Source organism: Benincasa hispida, chromosome 4, assembly GCF_009727055.1.
Source record: "Benincasa hispida cultivar B227 chromosome 4, ASM972705v1, whole genome shotgun sequence".
NCBI classification, from domain to species: domain Eukaryota; kingdom Viridiplantae; phylum Streptophyta; class Magnoliopsida; order Cucurbitales; family Cucurbitaceae; genus Benincasa; species Benincasa hispida.
The window spans coordinates 55,432-77,864 of NC_052352.1; the positions used below are offsets into that span (position 1 = coordinate 55,432).

At 33.9% G+C, this 22,433-nt stretch overlaps 2 protein-coding genes across 8 annotated transcripts; both read right to left on the bottom strand.

Moving 5' to 3' along the window:
- Positions 1–2,313: 2,313 nt before the first annotated feature.
- Positions 2,314–9,627, bottom strand: LOC120075317 (transcription factor TGA6-like). 5 transcript variants are annotated; one of them, XM_039028597.1, is made up of 11 exons: positions 9,358–9,626; positions 9,092–9,154; positions 7,113–7,196; positions 6,244–6,443; positions 5,975–6,049; positions 5,813–5,872; positions 5,118–5,195; positions 4,946–4,997; positions 4,248–4,519; positions 3,645–3,893; positions 2,314–2,734 (listed from the first exon to the last, which is right to left on the bottom strand). In XM_039028597.1, the coding sequence occupies exons 4-11, from the start codon at positions 6,310–6,312 to the stop codon at positions 2,588–2,590; spliced, it is 1,002 nt and encodes a 333-aa protein (XP_038884525.1). In that variant the 5' UTR covers positions 6,313–6,443; positions 7,113–7,196; positions 9,092–9,154; positions 9,358–9,626; the 3' UTR covers positions 2,314–2,587. The 5 variants fall into 5 exon arrangements, with proteins under 5 accessions (XP_038884525.1, XP_038884526.1, XP_038884527.1 ...); XM_039028598.1 differs by having other exon boundaries at positions 9,088–9,154; XM_039028599.1 differs by lacking the exon at positions 9,092–9,154.
- A 2,824-nt stretch (positions 9,628–12,451) lies between these two features.
- On the bottom strand, positions 12,452–20,798 carry LOC120076804 (nudix hydrolase 16, mitochondrial). 3 transcript variants are annotated; one of them, XM_039030725.1, is made up of 4 exons: positions 20,337–20,798; positions 18,536–18,650; positions 18,204–18,287; positions 12,452–13,036 (listed from the first exon to the last, which is right to left on the bottom strand). In XM_039030725.1, exons 1-4 carry the CDS (start codon positions 20,375–20,377, stop codon positions 12,785–12,787), a joined length of 492 nt encoding a protein of 163 aa, XP_038886653.1. In that variant the 5' UTR covers positions 20,378–20,798; the 3' UTR covers positions 12,452–12,784. The 3 variants fall into 3 exon arrangements, with proteins under 3 accessions (XP_038886653.1, XP_038886652.1, XP_038886651.1); XM_039030724.1 differs by having other exon boundaries at positions 20,307–20,791; XM_039030723.1 differs by lacking the exon at positions 20,337–20,798 and adding an exon at positions 19,392–19,634.
- Positions 20,799–22,433: the final 1,635 nt, after the last annotated feature.

The window sequence follows — 22,433 nt, forward strand, 5'->3', positions numbered from 1 at the left end:
ACAGACTTTTCTTCTTCCTTTTCTTTCTTTCAATAGCAAGCACTTCCAGGTTCTTAATCCTCCATTCACAACTACCTTTTCGCATCTCGCACAAACAAGAGATTCAGCGAAATCACAAATGATTTAGCTAATCCCACCCACAAGTGAATCTTTTAGATTCATGAAGCTCCAAGACTCTTAAGGCTGCTACTCGTCCTTGTATGCTTATTACTCTTATTCATATGTGGGTTTGAAAATTTATTGAATTTTTACTTATTAATTGGGAAGGGCATAACATTACATAAGTTTATCTATTGCTCTAATCCCAATGTTAAATCAGTGACTGATCCAAAAGCTTAAACTGATAGATAAAAGTAAATTTAATATTATATCAATGTTTTAACATTCTCTCTCACTTATGGGATTGACATATGTAAAAGACCCAACAAGAAATTTGAACACATGACAGTCTGAACTTCCTACTCTGGTATCATATTATCATCCATTAACAAACTTAGTAAGAGGAAGAGCCTTCCCACACAAAATGTTAAGACCTTTTTTTCTTATGAAAATAATTTAGAAGATCAATGTATGATAATTAACCTGCCTTTTTTAATATTTTTTTAAAAGAACTTATTACTATTGCATTTAAGTCGGCATAATGTGATGATTGGTTTTAGTGTTGATTGAGATGGTGATAAGGTACAAATAGATTAGGATGATTGGCCATAGACGAATTGAAAATTAAATCAATTAATTTTTACGTCAGTCTAATTTTTTGCCAACTTAATTCAATAGTATTAATATATGATCTGATCTATAGGGTCGAAAATTCAATCCTTCACCCTTATAATTATTGTTGTACTAAAAAAGTCTAATTTTGACATTTTATTTCAATATAAACAAACAACATAACATAACATAGTTATCGTTACAATTTATATTAACTTATAAATAGATTGACTATTTGATTTCTTTTTAAAGAATATCCAACTCCATACTGTTCCTCAAAAAGGGGGGGGGGAAAAGTTCCATACAAAATAATGTGATAGAAACATAATTGTAATTTATTTAACTGGGAGTAATATTAGTTGAAATTACATTATTTTTATCCTTTGTTTAGGAGAACAAACCAACAATCAAAAGTGTCTATCTTGCTCAACAAGGGTAAGCAACCAGTAAAAATAAAATAAAATAAAATTCCCAAATTTGCAATCCCACCCATCACGCAATATCATTAGGAACAAAGTTTTGTGGGCTGGAGTTGTTTGGAATGCTAGAATGTGATCAAAATCACTAGAAATCATGTGTATTGAAATGGGTGAAATATCGAGGATGGAATGGAAATGAGATTGTGATACACGAAAACAATGGAAAAGATGGTTGGGTTGAAAACTACGGAAACGAAATAAATTTGGTATTATAAATCGGATCCAACATCCAAAATGCTCAATCTAAACATGATTTTGGATTGCATTTCATTCTAAACTCATCCCATTCCAACAAAACAAACAAGATCTTAGTGCATGTTTGGGAATAATTTTTAAAATAATTAAAATCACTTTTGTGATGTTCAAAATCACTTCGGAACTCATTTTTAATCACACAAAATCAATTTAATGTTTAATTTTATACTTTTGAATGTAATTTGTATTATATCAAAATCGATTTTGAATGATTAAAAGCATGTTTCAGAGTTATTTTAAAAGTGACAAGTGATTTTAACCATTTCAAAATCACTTCTAGACATACTCAATGTGCTTGAAAATCGATACCAAACTAGTAAGTAATCAACTAATTCATTCACGATTAAATAATAGAATTAAAATTTTGAAATAATTATAAATAAATAAACCAACTTATTTACAAATATAACAAAATGATAGTCTATCAATAATAGACACTGATAAATGTTTATTAATATCTATCACTAATGGATAGTGATACTTTATTATATTTGAAAATATTTCCAACGGTTTTTCCATTTAAAACAATTACTATAAGCTTTTTACAAACAAAAACATGCCTGATATTTTTATTATTATATAAGAAATCAAATTTTCATAGAGAAAAAATGAAGGAAAACAACAAATGATGGAGACACCTAACACCAAAAAACACACGATAGAAATGTGTGGTCATGACGATATTGTGGTTCAAAAAGTACTTCTCTTTGTAATGAAAGCGAAAGTATACCAAAATAAAAGTTGTTATATAGTTGTCAAATCAAACATAGCTCAATTGATATTTGAATGTGCTAGAAACCACGAGGTTCGTAGTTCGAATCCCCTTCTTTCAATCGTACTAAAAAAAAGAAAAAAAAAAGTTGTTACATAGTTTGGTAGGTTTGTTTTTTATAGGACTATTATTAATTTACTTGAGAAACAATGGAAGTTGAGTTAGTTTGTGTTGATATTTATACAGATGTAACAAGAACACCTAAAATACCAAATTACAAGCAAATTATTCTTTGTGACAGATCATCTCAATTCTAAGAAGGGGGGGCATTGCCAATGAATTAAAAAAAGGTGTTACCTTAACTGCTCCTTTGATGTCTCTGCAGTGTCACCATGACCTAGCTTTGGTTAAACTAAACAAAGAAGCTCTCTTACTCTCTTGGACGAGCAAGCCAGAGCGAACTAAGAGCTCGTAGTCTTGATAAGTAGTCATGTATGGCAAGAAGCGCACGAGCAGACTGACGAGTTGTCAATATTCGGTGCATTTGTTGAAGTGTCTGTTGTCGCAAATTGTCGGCCTGGAATTCGAGAACCCAAGTATAATACAGAAAAAGGAAGAAAAAAATAGTCATTTTGATAAAACTGTAACTGCACGAGACGGAATCATAAAAGGCATTGCAAAGTACATGTTTCTGGATCACACAGCCATGGAGTTTTTGAAATGCTAGAGCATAAACGATGTGAAAATGGAATATGTTTCTGGATCTTGAATCAGTTACCTATAATTTGTAAGATTCAACAAAGGGACATGTTTAAATTTCATATGATAATTACCATTTTGTGCAAGAACAGGTTGCTTTATTCATATTACAGAAGATAGATATGAAACAAATAAAAACCAAATGGAAAAATATTTTTTTGGCCCCTAGGCCCTAGTTTTTAGGTCTACTTTTCGTTTGGTCCCTATATTCCAAAATGTTATACTTTTAGTCCTTAATTTTTTAGTTTGATTTCAATTTAATCTCTAGGTTTCAAGATGTTACAATTTTTCCTTGAGGTTTGAGTTTTGTTTAATTTAGTCCTTAGGTCTCAAAAAACTTTACGCTTTTAACCTCGATTTTGAAACCTAAAGATCAAATGAAAACCAGATCCAAAACCTAGAGACCAAATGTATTTTTTCCAAAATCAAATCATTTTGAAATGATCCATTAAGGATTAAACAAATCATGGGTCACAAAACAATTTTTTTTAAAAAAAAATTCAACCGTTTCCAGGGGTGCAAAATTAAACCATCAACCTTTGGAATGTAAATTAGTGCTTTATCCACTAGACTCGAGTTTTGAACTATTTAACATGAAACAATGGCCCTTACTCTGTACCGGGTGGGGCGACAATTCAATTCCAGAAAAGTAGGGAAGGGGAACCTTACCAAAATGGAAAACAAGAAAAAATGTACACACACATATATATACAGTTGAAGAGACTTACTTGGCGTATAAAGCCCTCGAGAGTCCCAAGTTTACCCATGGCCATGGCCATTTGACCCATGTAGTTTGCGACGTTCCCTGACGAACCGGAGGAGCCGAGAGCTCCACTCGATAATGTCTCTGCCAGGGACTGTTGCAAGGCCTCCATCCCTTGTGATAATGCATCTTCTGCCTGCTGCGATGATTGCTGCAAGTTTGTGATTCCCACCAACTGCTGCTCTGTTAGAGGCTCCAGTTGATTTACAAGAAGCTGCAACATTATCATTCCTTAATAACTTCTAGAAGCATAAAGAACATAGAAAAATGCTCAGATGAAGAACACAACAGAAACAACATTAACATTCTCTAGGAGAGTCTTAAAGTAACCAGAATCAAGTGTTCCATGCAATCACAAAGAAATGCTTAGATTACATGCATAGTAGTATCTTTCTAATAACGGTTTTAATAGTTTATATGATATTAAAACAGGAACATATCCATATTATCTTTCCATTGTTTTCTTGCCACTTCCACATTAGCATATTTTGCCACCACAATCTCAGTTTTTTGCTTTTTACTTTTTACATATATATATATAGAGAGAGAGAGAGAAAGCATTAATCACCTTTAGAAGCTCAGATGAACGAAAACCCCCGAGCCATAGAAAACATCTTTCTGCAGGTGTTTTCCACATGCCTGATAATAAATGGAAAACGTCAGCCTTTGCTGCATTTCCCTTGAGCTTAAAGAGCTCATCATAATGAACCAAGATGCCGTCGACAATAATACGCAGTTCCGGGTCACTTGCATGAGAATTAACAGCCGATCTCAATTCGTTCAGTTGACGGTTGTGATCTTCAAGCCATCGAGCATATTCTACATCAAATGCCATGGCCCCTGCAAAAAGATAGTAATGCATACATCAGTTCACGTTGCAGCAGAGCCGAGGACCAAATTAGAGGGAAAAATCATGAACACTTGATTCTATTCTTTAAACAGATAATGGGCACAAAATCTTGAAGGTGCACTTCTTTTTTATAAGAAACAATGCTTTATCATTCTTCCTTCTTCCCCTTTTTCTCAACTTCATTAATGACCATCTCGAACAAACATTTCAGGATGTGATACAGGCAGTGAATTGAAGAAAAACTCGAGCAAATTGATTAAATGTGGTTTTTACACTTCAAATTGAAGGGAAAATCTTGACAAAACAGATGCTAACATCTATGGAATTAGAAGCATAAACAAACATAACAACACATTTCTAAAGTTAACATAACAAAACAGAGAGGAGAGACAAATATTAGGAGAGAGATAGAATACCATTTCCACTCATTGAATGGGTGTGGTCACCGGAGCTTGATATGAAAATTCCCTATGAAGAGGCATGACAAAGATGAGCATAGTGAACTTCAAATGCAGAAACCCGAAGAGAGTGATATTTAAAAAACACATGATGAAAATATTGATACATTCATTTGATAGAAAATATAACCTGCTGTCGTGCTCGCTGAAGCTCCTGCTCAAGTTGTGTCAACTTTAATCGACTGCTCTCTAGCTGTTGAACGTACGCCTGCACATGGATGTGACTCAATAGGGAAAACTCATAATAACCAGAGTATACATGCAACCAAACAAAAAAGGGCAACTGCATGTATATTGTTGATACAAGATGAACAAAATTTTAAAATGAAGGTTGTCAAATCCCGAAGAAAGGCATGTCAGTCATTCAATGAACGTTCACATATCACAGAGCATCTTCCAACAGAATCCTCCTTTTGTTCTCAAAGAAGAAAACAATTCAATCAATAAAATTGGCCCTTAACATTGATTCATTAGGATTTTATTCACAATGTATCTGTACCGAACCATGTCATTATTCAAAAATTTATTCAGCTGCTTACACCTAGGTTATAAGCATTTTGGTGAAAGCAAGCTACAAGGAGAAAAACAACACACATTAGTGGATGGTTAAGGCCTAGACTAAGCTGTTGATTGTTATTTGAGAAAAGGGAAAGTAATACCAGCTTAAAATATCATGAGGAATGCTATTAGTCAATTAGCATTCACCTCAAAGGTATAAAATCAAATCCAAATGTTAAAGATATATTGCAAAGATGTGAATTTATTATCTAACTGAACTAAGCACTAACAACAATAATGAAATGAAGTATAAATTTTAAGCCATACTTTTTTTCTCAATCGGCTTTTCCTTGCAGCCTCACGATTTTGTGCTAGCCGGCGAAGAGTCTGCAAAATGATTATTGCATTGCTTAGTGTTAGTGAAATATCATTAATACATATTTTGATGAACTCAAGAATTAATTAGAAAAGTGATCCAGAGAATACAACCTTCTGATCAGTTTTATCCTTTGATCTGTCACTAGAATCAGAAGCCATAGTAAGAGCAAGTTGGCCTCTATCAGGCTGCAAAATGAAAGGAAATTAGATTATGGAAATGACAAGAGTCAGATTTTCATTAACTAGAGAACCAAAATTATCCAGGCCGGCATCTCATAAAAGGAATTCTGTATTGAATCCCTGAGAATAAAAATATCATAAACAAAAAATACACTGAGGATGAAGGGGCTGGGTGATGTGAATATGAAGTAGTACATTACCCTCCGGCTTTTTTCATCTGTGTCCCCATCTGTTGAGATATCAGTCCTGGGACTGCCCTCAGTAGCCATGGAAGCCCTCTTCTTGTTTATATATTACCAATCAATATAGCAACCTAATGTGGTAGAACCTTATGATGAACCAAGCTCCACAACGCACACAAAAAGTGGAGTTATCAGCTGTCTGGTGAACCCGTACACAGCTATGGAGTTATGTCAATGAACATAATGTTAATTAACTAACACAAAAGGAGTATCCTCTGGCAACAAAAATGTTCACAGTGAGCTTGAAGCTTAAAATATTTGGGGGCCTTCTGGTAGATACCTTCATTTAGTTTTTAGTTGGGGAGATACCTTCTTCCCTATAGCTCTTTTTGTATCCATTTTGCTCTATATATAAAATGTACCTAATTTATATATATTTTTAAAAAAATCCAAGACTTCATTGTCACTTGAACTATCTCGACCTTGGCCATTTCCTAAGACATCTATACATATATAATTTTTTCTTCCATTAAAAAAAAATAACAATCCATTCTAGGATATCATCAGCTCGTTTCCAGCATAAAGTATCTCAGCATCAGATTACAATATATTATCTATTTCCATTATAAGATGCGGAACCACATATTTACATTTCCTGAATTGAAAAATCCTTTTTTTTAAAAGCTTTCATAGAAACCAAAGATTAGTAGATAGTCAATTTGATTGCACTCTCCTGGCATGGTGTAATTCATTAGGTTTCTAAAAATAATAGATAGTATAAAGAAGAAACAAATAAGGATGAAGAATACATTTAAAAAGCACCCAAAACACAACAGTTTTAATCCCAGTTCACTAAGTAATGCTAGATACTATCAAGAGAAGCTTACATTAAACAAATCCCATGAACAGATGGAGAACCACTTGGTTTAATAGCTTCCTCTAAAGGATGACCACTTGATTTCTCACATGTCCTGAATCAGAAATGCAAGAAGAGTGGATTGATTGTCTTCCTGTGCAACTAAGAATACCAACCCATCAATTTATGAGTTTATCCATCAAATCTTAATTGGTCCTCAGCGGCATCTTTTGAAGAACCTTTTGCGGGAGAGGTATCTTTTTCAAATTTTTAAAGAATTGCTTTCATGCTTCCAGCATAGCACCCGATAATGGTTTTTGTGATTATACCTTGAATATAATTCTTTTGAATTGAAATGCCTTTGCATACTCACCTTTGTTTGAATTTCTTTTTCATAGTTAAAATTTGTCATGTGACCACAAAATGCTTTTAAATATAACACAGATTGTATAAACCCATGTAGCTCAAATAGGTCCACACCATACAGACAATGTGAAACAAATACACCAATGGGAACATTTCATGAGACAAAGCTCTACAAAAAATATATCATATGATGTTGCTCAAATAGTTCAACTCCATTTAAACGATTGAAAAAACAAAAAACAATAACTAAGGCAAGGAAAACCTGAGCAAGTGATGGGCATCCAATACTCAAGTGTACATCAAAAAAGAGAAGCGAAAAGGGCATGACAGGGGGGTTATTTGTGTACTAATTAATTGTTTGTAATTCTTGTAACTAATAGTTGTAACAGAAGAAGGGACGGAGTGAAGTGAGTGAGATGTAAGGGGTAACTCAGCAAAGGAGTCACATAAGTAATGCCTATGATATAATTCTCAGCATTCAGATTTTGAAATCCAATCGTTGGGATAGCTAGTTTATATCAGTGAATTGGATCTATGGCTGACACAACTTCGTCCATGGGGACAGGACAGAGAATGGAAAAGGCAGTTCTTAAGAATTTTTGGGAAACTAAGGGACTTCAAATCAATGAACCAAATCAAATTCACATTAAGATGCATTCGAAGTGTAATTTTTTTTCCCGTTTTATACTGAATAACAGTAAAATGAAAAAGTACAGTCAAGTTTGAGTATTCACAACATCAGATACATACTGCAGTTAGGCATCTAGGGGATCCTACACAGAACTTCAGAAGGGACCAAACAAGAGAAATGTACAATATAAGTTAATGTATAACATCTTCTCATCTATTTTTTTAGATGTCTGATAGTAGAAGGATTGAGATACCAAAAAAACAAAATATTAGAATAAAGTTGCAGTATCTTGCATATGTAGAAAGAGCATTAAATAAAAAGGGGACTAGAAACAAGTTTAAAAAACCAGAAGCTTTAAAATTGGCAACAAAATACAAAAGTTGTTTCAATATAAGAAAGCCTCCATCAAACAAATAAATATTAGAAATTCCCCTGCCTTCCAAAAGCGCAGGCAACAAGACTCTTCAATTATCAGTAATTATAAAAAGAATAATAGAAATGAAGAAGTACAAATATTTAAGCTGAATAACTCTGGAAGCCAAAAAAGTTATAATCTAGGATAACAAGGCATCTATATGCCTAGCATACATCAATTTTCAAATCTATTCTAATCTCAATCTAGAATATCCAAAAATGCATTGGTCCACAAAATTTTAGCTTTACCAGCTGAGGCAAAAAACTAAGTTGACATATTACACAGGCAAAAGAAGATCAACTAAAGGAAAATACAGATCCACTCCAAATATTACAACAGCCATCACAGCGATACCAGAGTCACTCAAAAGTGAACAGCAAGCATTCAAATTTCAGATTGCACAGAAACAAAATTCAGTACTAACAAAAAGATAAGCAGATGCCAGAAACGACTGCTGAACTACAGAAACATCTGAACGAATTCTCAACCATTAATCACATCAAACCAATCCAAGAAACTCAAGAAACCAAATGATTAGAAAGAGTGAATCCGCTAAATTGTCAACGGGGCTACAAAAAAAACCAAGTTTCATACCGACCCATTAAACTCAATGACTATGCTAACCCAAAGAAAGCGGTAGCACCCACGATTCCCCAAAACACTGCGAGTCAAAAAGAAGTAATTTCAGCACTGTGAGAAACCCAGATACCCAAAATCAACAAGACCCCAAAAAACAATCAACCACTGTACATGTAAGTTAGGCAAACACCCAAATGGCCAAAATCAGCTCAAATTTGTAGCTCACTGACTTAAAGACCTACTTCAAAACTTGGTGATGATTACTAGTTTCTTCCTGAAACTCACCTGGGTAACTAACGAAGACGATAATGCTACTGGGTCCTTACTGAAATCTGTGTGGGTGAATCGTAAGGAGGTCTTAGGGGGTTTGTTCAAGGCCACGCCAATCTCTAGACGAACCGTTGCGTGAAAATGTTCCACTTTCCAAGGACTAATTGTCTGCAATTACTGTTTCTTTTGTATATATATATTTGAAGTATTAGACCCTTTTGACGTGAGTTGTCTTTTAGCCTTCGAAAAGCTTTTTTTACTTCGTCTTCGACGGTGTCAGAAAGGCGAAATTCAGAAAATAGTGCGACGCCAATTTGACGAGAGAGTCCAATTTTGGGTTTCTAGTTTAGTTTATTGTCAGTAAACGAGCAGTAATCAAATCTCTAGCTATGATTTGTGCAGTTTTTTCTCAAGTGTTTGTTTTGCCATTCAGAGAGGAATATCAAATATGGCCCCATATGAAGGTTTAAATTGCTCTTCCATTCCAAAGGCCAAAAAGTTAAATTATTGAAAATTCTAGTGATTGTTTTTCACAGTTCAACCATTGTAGGATGGTGAATCAAATTATTCTTTTTTACCATGATAATTGATGTCGTATTGATTGAGTTTCGACTCAAATTGAATTTTAAATTAAATTTTTTTTGTTGTTAAGAATTAGGATGAGCCAAAATTGTGCAGAAAGTTTTAATTTTTAATTTAAGTATAGAAAGCATCAATAGTGAGTCACAATCAACTTATTAAATTAAAAAAATTGAGGGAAATAGATGGATACAAGAGGAGTGCCTAGATGTATTGGATATTGAAAAGATACTAATAGAAAAAAGACTAAAAGCTCACTTTTCCCCCAAATGATAGATCTATGTAATGACAATTTTAGAATATATTTGGAATGCATTTTCAATTATTTAATTTAGAAAATAAGTCATTTTAGAAAAAATTGGAGTGTTACACAACACTCAAAATAATTTTTGAAGAGTATTTTTAACCATTTTTGTTAAAATAAAAACAATTTTTTAAAAAAAACATTTTTTTCTTAAGTTAATCCAAACAGACTTTTAAACTAATTTGATTTATTGAAGGTGAGAGAAATTAAATTTTATGATATAGCCATATAATTTTAAAATATAATTGTTCTTAATCATAAAAAAAAAGAGTAACAAAATATAAACTCAAAAGACTATGTCCCAAGTATATTTTGCCCACCGATCCTCTAAAAACTGTACGTACATGTCTCTCTATCTAATTCACTGAACAATCGAAATTACGTACTTTGTTATAACCTCCCTACCTCCTGATTAAGTGCTAGAAAGTGAGCCTCTAGGTGCTATTTTTGCTACCAATCCATCGCTTGTTAGACTAATTTGGGCGATATATTGTCTACTAGTGAAATGAAATTTTACCGTCACATTTGATCTTAAGCTAATTCTTGAGTCTCCTTTGTGATGATGTAACTGTAAAATTTGCAATCTCATTGTTTAACAATTTGGTGACTCTTCAAGCGAATCGCACTCTGCCCTAATTACTCAAGTGGACTATGTAAAGATAGTAGTGAGGCCTTCAATGATGGTCATATGACCATCTTTACATTGCATTTTGTTGTTAAGTTTTTCAATTCAATTAGTCAAACTCTTCCTAAATTTGCCTCTTAATTTAAACTCTTTCCATGCCTCAATTTGTTCCTAGTTCAACAATGCATGATTAGTATTTAATTTCCAAACAATCTTCTACAAGAATCTCCACTCTTTAGTAGCTACAAATTTCTTGGTAGTCTTGCATTTCCAACAAAGATGTGTTGACGTTCTTCCAACACAAAACACACAGAGTCAATTTGGATCCCTTTTAGACATATTAACTTTTACTGCATGAGACTATGTATAGATTTTTCAATAACAAGTTTTTAGTTTGTGCCAAGGCTTTTTGCCTTCCAAAAATATTTTCATTTTTTGCTAGTCAAATTTAAGTTAGAAGAGGAAACCTTTCAAGCTGGCGAGCTTGGTTGTGACATGAGATTTGTTGGATATCCTTGAGGTTGGTGCATGTTTGATCCCTCAAATTTCAAAATGCACACTCTTAGTTTATAAACTTTGAAAAAGTATTTGCAATAGTCCCTAAACTTATTTGGTCATTAGCTTAGAAAATAAAATAATTATTTTTTTTATGATGGTATATGAGTTGGAAACTTCTTGTTTGCCCTTAATCTCTTCTTCTCCTTCTCCCTTTCCCCTTTGATAATCTTCGCTCCCACCCTCTTTTCGATTGCCCTCAGTCAGTCACTGCAATCCAAAAATAGATTTGCAAACAAGGGGGCTCTCTGATTTTTTTTTTTTATATGAATTGTGGGTCTAACTAGGTCCAAAAATTTTCTTTTATTTTTGAAAACAATGTGCTTTCATGATATTGGTGATGGGAGTGGAGACTAGTAGTCCCATAGTGCAAGTATATGTCACCAAAAATTAGTATAAAATGGATGAAGTCCAAGTATCAAATTCCAAGGGAATAGAATACATACAAAATTTCAATTAGATAAAAGTGATTGTATTTTATGTATGTTTTAAAAAAAGTGAAATGAAAGGTAAAATATGGTGGAAAGATGTAAAATGTTGTAAAAAGATAAATGAGAGAAAATAAGGATTCAAAATTGTTTCAATTTAGGTTAACAAGAAACATTTAATCAATGAAAGCAAATGAAACTAAGTGTTCAGCAAGTAGCTAGAACACAAGTGAAGCTTTTATCCCTTTCTTAGGACATTCATATATTTGAAAAAAAAAAAAAAATTAATTCATAGGCTTGAACTCGTATTAAATGAAACTTGAAGTGATACAAAAATTTCTCTATAAAAAGTATGCTTAAACCAAGACGCGAACATGAAAAATACAATCTAAGCTATAGAAAAGTACCATGAAAATGTAGAGAAGCAAGAGGATGTAAGTCCTTGAATTTGCTCCTTTATCTAGCTTGTTTTTATCTTTTTCAAGGAATCGTTATGAAACATTTTTAATACCTAGGTTTGGCCTAAAATTATGAGTCCTTAGAGAATGACTTATTTGTCTATATCTTAAGTTGGAATAGATAAATTATCCACCAAATGACCTATGACAACTTTACGACTTCGTATTCCTCCAATACACCATATTAAATCATGGCATGTAATTCATCAGACTTGTAAATGAACAAAAAAATTTGAAATACATTTGTAAAAGCTTCAAGGAAGCTCGAACGAGTACTTATATAAGGATTGAATTCCCTCCGAATTAAAAACATCAGGGGTCAAAGTGTATAAATGAGCAACCAAAAGCATTGCCTATGTAATCCTGGTGTTAGTTCTACTACTTGATTCTTCATGACTGGTTGGCAAAGGGGAAAAAGGGACTATCCTTTAGATGTTCGTTAGCATGCACAATACTTCGTAATGTGCATACATTGTCTAGATGAAGATTCAAGTTATTCATCATTCATATTTTCTGCATGCCATTTGTTGAAACCAATGACAAGGGCATCCCTCATCCATGCGTGCCTGCATTTTTCAATTGCCTCAGGTATGGTCACCCAACTTCTATTTCTCGTGTTCTGCTCCGGCCAGAACTCAAGCTCCTCATTGACAAATAAAGCATACATTGCTGCTCTACACAATCCATCTGGACTAAACTCGTCTTGTTGTGTTTTACTCTTGAAGTGATAGTCCCCCAAAAAACCCTGTAAAGCAAGATTTTAAGAAAGAAAGTTTGTGTCAAACTAATCAAAATGAGGGAAAAAAAGATAAAACAAAACAAAACAAAACAAAATTAAGAAAAACAAAAAAAGAGAGACGAAGCTGACATGCTTTGCAAATAATGTAAGTGGTCTAATCAATTGAGTTTTATTGCATGACTTAGTTAACAACATAAAACAATCTACACGGTTACATGGATAAAAACTAGTACACAATAAGTTTGATACAAACTAACTTAGGAGGGAAAAAACAGAGGGAGGAGGAAAAAATATAGAGAGAGGAAAAAAAGAGGAAGAATGACAATCAAATAACCACATTTAGGTGAACTTTCTATGGCTTTTCCATCACTTCTGTTCTGTTAATTTTTGGTCTCTTACGGATGGAAGATAAGAAAGGCAATTCATGTTTCTTTAAGTATAAGATTGTAGTTATTCATTGTCTATCCACTCATTAATAATAAAAGATAAAACACAACAAGTTACTAATTGAATGTATTTATGCCAAACGATTTATCTTTTTGTAATGCATCTGGCAAAAAAATTATCCGCTTCTACAGTTCTACTTCCTAATATTGTCGCCAAAACAAGATTTGTCTATCCAATCATGCATTACATGTCATATTTCACAGGAAAGACAAAGCATCCTATTAACAGAAAAAAGTCTAGAAAACCATCCGATTGGTGTGGATAAAAAAAGAGGTTGTAATCACATAAGGGTTTTTATAGAGCTGCAAATAAAATCATTAAATCCTAATATCTTCTAAAGATAAACGTCTCTTGTCCCTTAAAAACTATAGCCTTTCTTTCCAACGAAACCAAAAATAAAAAAATAAAAAAATAAAATAATCCAAACATCTCTTGTTCCTCGGTGAGAAAATAGCTCTCCAATCTTCCGGGAGTTGGCATTTACTTGTATCTACCAGCCTCGGTAATAAGCTCAAGATCCTCCGGGACGTCCACTTCATATCTCCCACCATAAGTTTCCAGGGCCTTAAGGTTGGCCTACTTCTTCTGACTGGCATTTTTCTGGAAAGCAAAGTAGCCATTCCTCTGTCCTTCTATATCTCAATTGACAATGACAAAATACTACCTTTCATCGTGTTTCTTATGCTACTTCTAGCAACGAAGTTTCCTTCTATCCAAAAAGATGCTTTCACCTGCCACAATCACCTTTCCCTAGGTTAATTGTTCTATGTCTTAGAATTCAAATACGTTTCATCGCTTTATGGTTTTTGTCAGCTAAGCATATGGGCAGTTTGTCTCTTCGAAAATAAAAGAACTACGACCTCTCTTTAAACAAACCTCCAAGAACAGCCAACCACTTTTCCAACATTAAAGAGTGTAGCATGAGAAACGGCTACACAGTTCATTTGGACTTGAAAACTTCTCCTTCCCGAAGGAATAAGGTGAGAATTTTTATTTGATTTTAGTGGTTGCTTCCACTAACATTTTTAGTTACAATCTTTTCTTAGCATACTTCCCAAGCGTCCACCCTCCCCACCCCCCCCCACCCCCCCCCCACCCCCCCCTTTTTTTCTGAAAACTCCCCTCTGTTCATTAAAGGTTCTATCTAATAGAGGGTTTCTAATCTCGATCCAACATCATGAAGGCAACATATGTCAACCTTCCCATGATAGCCTTCATTCTAAGGCACAGTCATCTCCCATTTGATAAATGCCTAGGTTTATCATTTGAAGCATAAAAAGAGGTTTATAAACTTACATAGATGAAAAGGGTTTAACATAACAATAAGGACTCGCTGACTGTTGAAGAGTTAAGAGAATCTAGTTTCAGTCACTGGAAAGCATTACCTAGTTATCACAATAGTTCTGTACACCTAATGCTTGGACTGATCATTGGATTGGGATCACTTCTCTTCCCTATGACTTGACTTCCCCACCACTTCTTCAGCTTTCAAACCAACAAAATATCTCTGCATAAAGCGTCTGGAATACTACCTTAAACTCTTGGAACCTTGGTTTTAGAAAGAACTTTTTAGAAGAAGAAATTGAAGAATGAACAATCCTATCAAACAAGCTGTACAATTTTTGCCCAACCATCTCTACTGACCAAGTTGATTTGGCCTTTAGATCCTGATAGTTCCTTTTGCTTCCACACTCTTATTATTGATCTGATAATTGCTCCTAAGAACCATTCTCTCTTCACAAAAAGATTTGGCACAATAAATGCCTAAAGGAAAACTAAATTCTTCATGTGGGAACTCGACTAGCAAGGGTAGACACACTGATACGATAAGTTATAAAAAGCAACTCTCCAATTTCTTCCTCTTGCCAAGATAGTGCACTCTTTATAAAACGGACATGGTGTCAACGAGGCCATATCTTCCCCACATGTTCCTTTGCTAGAAGATTTTGGGATTTTTTCAATTCCACCTTGTTAAATCACGACTGAACCATGAGCTTAAGTTGATAAATGAAGATAAATTTAAATATAAAATCATCTAACACTCCTCACTCATGGGCTTGAAATATGTAGAAAACCCAACAAGTGGTAATCAATATTAATTAGGGAGGAAATAAAATTGTAAGTGTTTGAATACAGGATTTCCTGGATCATCTGCTCTAATACCATGTTAAATCACCGAGTGACTCAAAAACTTAAGTTGATGGATGAAGGAAAATATTATATCATCTAACACACCTTCAATTGGCACTTCAAACAGTTCTTCCTCAACATGTCAACCAGCTATGATGCTCTACATTGGTCAGCCACCCTCTCAGAAATGAAATGAAAAGAAAGTTATATGGGTCCAATTTATCGAAGGATTATTTTGGCTTCTAAGGCTTGAAAACAACTAGAAACTTTTTGACAACATATTTTTTATAATTTCATAGAAACTCACAATCCATGTCAATGTTATAAACCTTACAATAGCTAGTTGAAACATTCTTATAGTCAATTGGTAGAGTTTTGCATAATCTTCATAGGCTTGGGGTTTGGCTCTCCTGCCTTTTCTGTAATTTCGTACCATTGATCCTAAGGTTTGGGTTGGTGTCTATTTGATCCCTAGATTTCATAATGGACACGTTTAGTTCCTTAAGTTTGGAGAATGATTCTAAATGGTCTCTAACCTCCTTTGATTTAGTTGACCTAACGAAATGTTGACATTGTGGTTAATTTACTAATTAAACTTTGGTCATGGTGGCATTTTTGTTGGTCGGAGGCTGGGGTGCCAACTTCTTTCCAACTCTCCTTTTTTCCTTCTCCCTTCTTCTCCCTTGTTGACATCACCCGCACCCACTCACCGCTTGCTATCAATATCATCGTCCCCTGCCGCATCATTGTTGATGGAAAGGACTTTCAAATCTATGGACAATTCCCAAATCTTTGAAACAGCGACCATGGATATCAAATGGAACAAACATTGGTAGTGCAAAATTGGGAACAAACTTCCTTGAGGCAACACAAATCAAATCTGGAATGGCATGATTGAGCACTCCTTTCCAACATGGGCATGCAAACCTGACACATGAATGGTGATTTACCTCCACCCACAATGGCACTTAACTACAACGAACACAAGTTTGCTACACATCCTACTCTCAAAGCGAAGACACGACCTTCTTGTCGACAATAGACTCAATCTACAACAGCAGATCCTTGAACGACGTCAACTCCTGCAGCCTCCAACCAACAATGTTCCACCAACAACAGCATCCATACCAATGGTGGTGCCAAGCCAAACTCAGTATCTCTAGTCTAGTCTAGTTGTTTGCTCACGTGCTGCCATTTTCCACTCTTGGTGAGCATTGACAGGTAGAGAATGAGGAACACTGGAAAGAGACAGTGAGCACCCACACCGAAAAGTTTGCGAAAAAAGGGGAAGAAGAGAGAAAGAAGATAAAAGACAGGAGAAGAAAATTTTCAACTCACTTGTCTAGTCATCAATAATCAATATCAAATATATTTAATTTGCAAAGGCAGCAAACTAGTAACTAGCACCAAAAGAACTAAAATTGATCCTTTTGAAATCTCTGAGCATCTCCAAATCTCAAGGACCAAAAGATGTATATTTCCCTAGAAATAATGGTAAAAATATTTGAAATTTTCAACTGGACCTTGGGGGGGGGGGAGAGAGAGAGATATTGACAAACTTTGATTTGTAATCCATAACCCTCATAATTTATGAATTATGACCAACTGAAGAAATCTTTTGTAACTCTTTTGGATTGGGCTTTGACCTCTTTTTGTAAATTTCATATATCAATAAAATTTGTTTCTTTAATAATAATAATAATAAATTATGCATAGATACCCCACTCACATATAAGATATTATCAACCCAAAGAATGACTTGGGTTCTTTGTTGTCCTATTAGACATTTCTAGCTAAACATAAACAACATTAACACCTTGAAGTAATCACAAATGAGGCAACAAACCCTAAGTCTTGAAATATCAAGATACGTCTCCAACCATCAATCAACTCTTTCAAAATCAATCTTGCTTCCTCTAGATTTGCCATCGAAACTCACAAAATCTCTCTCCTTTCAGCCCTAGGCTTAACAACCCTTGGACTTAGACTAGGCAACAATGGACCAGCTAACTTCCACTACTGTTTCATTAGATCAAAGCAAATTGCAAGTTCCATATGGTTCGTGGAACTACCGTTGAAATATCAAATGGTTAGTCAGGAAGTCTATGAGATACTAGTTCAAAGGAACAAAAGGTCTTCCACCTTATAATAGTTCCTTACATGTATTCCCGGAACAAACAATTATGGTCTGTCATGCCCTAATTTTCTCATTTGCTACATTACAAGTGATTGGTAACCTTAGTTAGCAGCAATCATTACTCCTTCACAACAACAAACCGATAACTTCAGTCTTCCTATTTATATCTGTTCTACTAATGAGGAGTTAGCAGCAATCATTACTCCTTCACAACAACAAAAACAATCCAAAGAAAAAGGGAACTAGTTGCATAGTCCTACAGAAAGGTATTAAAAATGATACACAATACACACACCCCTCAACACTCTCAAGCACTCCCATTCAACCATATATAGATGGAAAGACCTTCAATTTTCACCAAAAGCAATGAGAACAGAGCTATCACTATCATAGACTGTCATCAAAATTTTGAAGCTCAAGAAAAATCATTGCAAATGTTAAATTAAAGTACTATTTCACCATAAGTTCACCACGAACACCCGCTTCTTCAATAGCTTCCCTTACAGCAGCCTCCTCCACTGTCTCGTCATTCTCCCAGCCTCCCTTTTAGAGAAAATGCTGATGTTAGAGATAAAATATGCTTGATTACTTTCTTCTTATGAGAGAAGCAAAAAAGCAGAAGTTCAACCTTAAGTTCCCAACACAAAATATTGAAAATTATGAGATATATACGGTCAAAATCAAATCAAATCTGTGTAATCTCATTTTGGATCTTTTTAAGCAAACTCATTTTGAAAATTGAAATAAATAATTTGTTCTGAGAAAGTTAATGGAGGGGAATAATTCCATACCTTTGGGAACAAAAGGCCCGGTCCACTAGGTGTATCAATCATAAGCACCTCCACTACTTTATCTGAAATTTCATCACTACTGCCATCGGAACTTCTATACCTAAAAGGAATACACCTACAAAAGAATAGCAAAATTAGCAAAATTAGCATCAACAGATAATGGAGAAGAGGCATTTCTATAATATGTTAACCTCGTGGCTAGACATGAAAGTTATCATACAGGCATCAACTGCATTTCATTAGTTTAAAATAAAACATAAACTTTATGAATTGTGAACAATATACAACATCATAGCAGATGTACACAAGCAGCTATGAGAGTATATAACGCAATGCACTGAGTTAAATTTCAAATGAACCAACACTTATTAATGACAAGAAAGTATTTAAAAATAGAAGTATAAGCGAGAGAGCTGTGAATAATATACAGCATCATAGGAGATGTAGTGAAGCAGCCCCAGAGTATGCAATGCAAAAGGGAAATTGAGATAAATTTCAAATGAGCCATCACTTATCAGCAACAAGAAAGAATAGAAGTATAAAAGAGAATGATGCTATCAAATGTGCTCAAAGAGCATGATGCTATTCCAGTTATGCAGATTTATTCTCTACATTTCTCACGTCTGTTCTACCTTGCGAAGACAGGATGAAGAGGGAAGAAATTATTTTAAATTTTGTGGGATCATATGAATAGCCAACTTTGCATCAAGTCATCAAGAATGCAATACACTTCAGCCAAAAGACAATGCACTAATCTCAAAAATCATGAATCAGCTATCATATCTATTGCTGTGAGTAGTGACAGATAAAGGACACATCATGTTTCCATCCTATAGAAATTGCGGACTTCCTGTACCCCTTGTTTCTGGTTGGTGCCAGTCCAACCATCATCTGACAGAGCCCTCCATCATAACCAACCATTAATTTGTTGCCTAAGTACACGGTTTGACAGATTAACATTCTAGATAACCGAACCACGAATCAAAATCTGGCAGAACATCTACTCTTAGGTCCATTTCACTGATGATTAAAAAGAGAGAAAAACTAAAATTTCTGCTGACCTATAGGAATTTACTTCAAACCTAAAACAACTAAAAAACTACTAAAAAGTATCTCATGACCTAAATGATTCCACTGGATCTCACTGAAATGTAATGTAAGAAAAAGTCAAAGAATCACCCACAGCAACACAACTTGAAAAACATAGTCAAAATCTCTAATGCCAGTGCTGTCTTCAAAATTTTCCGTAGTTTCTATGGTAATTGGAACGAAGGTGGTAGTTTATCATCATTTTTGCAATGAACTTACTACCAATTTCAAAATTGTTTGAAGCGCAACAGTAAAAACGTAGAAATTAGGACTCGCCAAACCTTAGAACTCAAGGACACAATTGTACAACCTATGGAAGAAATCCTATTCAAGTATCAAACCAACCAATAAAATCCCGAGTGTTATACGTCATGTATTAGAAATGCTCTGATCCAAATCCAAACTTCTCGAAACCCTGATCTATAAAAGAATCTACCAGCCACATATACACAAACCAGAACCACAGTGAAAATCAAAGCAGTCAGTTTCCATTAGGTAGTAAAATAAACGTAAATGATAATGACGACAGCCTCATTTTTCACCAAACTTCGACAAGGATGGTCCACGAAAACGACTAAGAAGCTAAGACAGACACATAGATACAAAATAAAATAAAATAAAATAAATAAAAATCAAATCGCTGAAGTCTACGAATCTTAAAAAAATATTGGTGGGAATGTACCCAGCAATAAGGCGACAACCGGCATCGTACCGCTGCTGATGCCGTCCAGTGCGGGCCACCAAATCAGACATGCTAAAGAAAAATATATGATATATAACCTATCGTCCGTGGGGTTCAGAATTTTGAGAGGAATGCAAAATCCTGCACATTGCTACAGCAGGGGAGAAAATCCGCCATTGTCCATTTCTTTCAGAATGGAGGGTTGAAGAGGATCTGGAACTCCATGGAAGAGTAGCGAGATGAATGAGGATTGTTAGGGCAGAAAGGAGAGAAACCCAGATGGAGAAAGTTGCGGCTGAAGCGGATCTGGCGGTGGGGTTGGGTCAAAACAGGGGAGGGGAGGGGATTTGGGATTTGATGGTCAAAAGAGAAAACAGTGGGTCCGTTTTTGGGAGAATCCGGTGGAATCAGCACCAAGGAAATATATATGGAGGGAGGGGAAGATGACCGTTGAGATCAACGGGTAAGGGCAAATGGTAAAATCAGTAAGGTGTCTTCTGTTGAATGGAAATGCGACAATTTTGGTTAATTTTGATGGCGGGGTTGGTTTGGAAGATTTGAAGTAGTCATTTCTCGTGCGCCGTAAAAAGCTAGGGATTTTTTTAAAAAATATTAATAATAGTTTTTATTGGAAAAAAAAATTAAAAAAGAGTTTGCTAATTGAACTTTCATTACTTAATCTATCAACTTAAATATTTAGTTGATATACTCTCAATTTTGTAACAATTTAGTTTTTAAACTTTAGTAAGTAATAATTTAATTTTTATACTTTCAATATTGTATTAATTTAGTTCCTATCGTAAAAAGTTATTAAAATTTTTGTAAAAAAAAAAATCAAGTCTCTGATTAGTTTAATAGTTTATTTATGTATGAAATCTCATTAAATTTTAACATCAATTTCTATAATATAAACTAAATCGTTACAAATTTTAAAGTTTAAGGACTAGATTGTTACCTTGTGAAATTTATGGACTATATTGTTATAAAATTAAAAATATATGGAATAAATCGTTATAGACCAAAATTTATATAAACTAAATTGTTACTTAGGAATTAAAAGTTATTAAAAAAAATGAAATGCCGGAGATTTCGGCAAACGCTTGGATTCCGTGGGCCAACATTATAGCTTTTGTTTCCTCTTCTCTCTTCTCTCTTCTCTCTTCTCTCTTCTCTTTTCTTCCCCTCCTGGCATAAGAATAAAGTTAAATTCAATTTTTAAAGAAGATAATAGGATAAATATCAATTTATGGTTGAGAATTTTATATTGGAAAGTTTTGAAAAATTCTAACCATTCTTTTACGTTAAAATATCATTTTAATCCTATGTTTTATTGTTTGTTCAATTTTAGTTTTTGTAATTTCATTTGTCTAATTTTAGTCTCTATATTTTGAACAATTTTAAATTTAGTCTTTATTGTTTCTTTTATTATTGATTATTTCACAAACTTCTGTTTATTTGTAAGCATTTTCACTGTATATGATGAAAACATATGCACATAGGAAAAATGAACACATAGGAAAAATGAAAAATCCTAATAGTCATTTTTGGTTAAATTATCATTTTGGTCTCAAAATACTTAAATTTAATCCTTACTGTTTGTTTATGGTTGATTTTTTAAAAAATGTTGTGCTATTTATTAGTAGTTTTCCTACAAATTTTAGAAATATATTCATATACTATATTTTATTGCATGTAAATTTCTATTATTATTTAGCCAATTTTGAGAAAAGTATGAAAACACAAGTAATTAAAATTAGCTCAAATTTAATGACACCTTTACACTATCTTTTTTATTCTCGCATTTTTATTTAATTTACATTAATCTTTATATTTAAAGAAGTCATATACACATGTGAAAGTTGAGCATTAATTGTTTTAAAGCAAAAATTCTCATTGAATGTCTAAATTAGTTCACTAACAAAAGAAATTTATGATTTAAATTGATAGAGATATTAGTTTGAGGTTTTAATTAATACGACCACGAGTATACATTATATTTGTTCTAAATAATAAATATAGCCAATGATGTCAACTGTATTTATTGGTATGGGGGCGATGGATGACAATGTTTTCAACTGGAACTCTTTCCGTGGAAGATGATAATGATATATGTATATATATTAATAA

Bases quoted from the DNA above. Each gene is read 5' to 3' on its own strand.
- LOC120075317 (XM_039028600.1), bottom strand. From the start codon at position 6,312: ATGGCTACTGAGGGCAGTCCCAGGACTGATATCTCAACAGATGGGGAC. The intron at 5,196-5,812 runs GTATGGCTTAAA...ATCCATGTGCAG, and splicing joins AAAGCCGATTGAGAAAAAAA to GCGTACGTTCAACAGCTAGA. The intron at 3,894-4,247 runs GTGATTAATGCT...ATAATGTTGCAG, and splicing joins GTTCATCTGAGCTTCTAAAG to CTTCTTGTAAATCAACTGGA.
- LOC120076804 (XM_039030723.1), bottom strand. From the start codon at position 19,495: ATGTTAATCTGTCAAACCGTGTACTTAGGCAACAAATTAATGGTTGGT. The intron at 18,651-19,391 runs GTACAGGAAGTC...ATTCTTTTGTAG, and splicing joins GCACCAACCAGAAACAAGGG to GTGTATTCCTTTTAGGTATA. The intron at 13,037-18,203 runs GTGAAATAGTAC...CTTGCTTTACAG, and splicing joins GTGTTCGTGGTGAACTTATG to GGTTTTTTGGGGGACTATCA.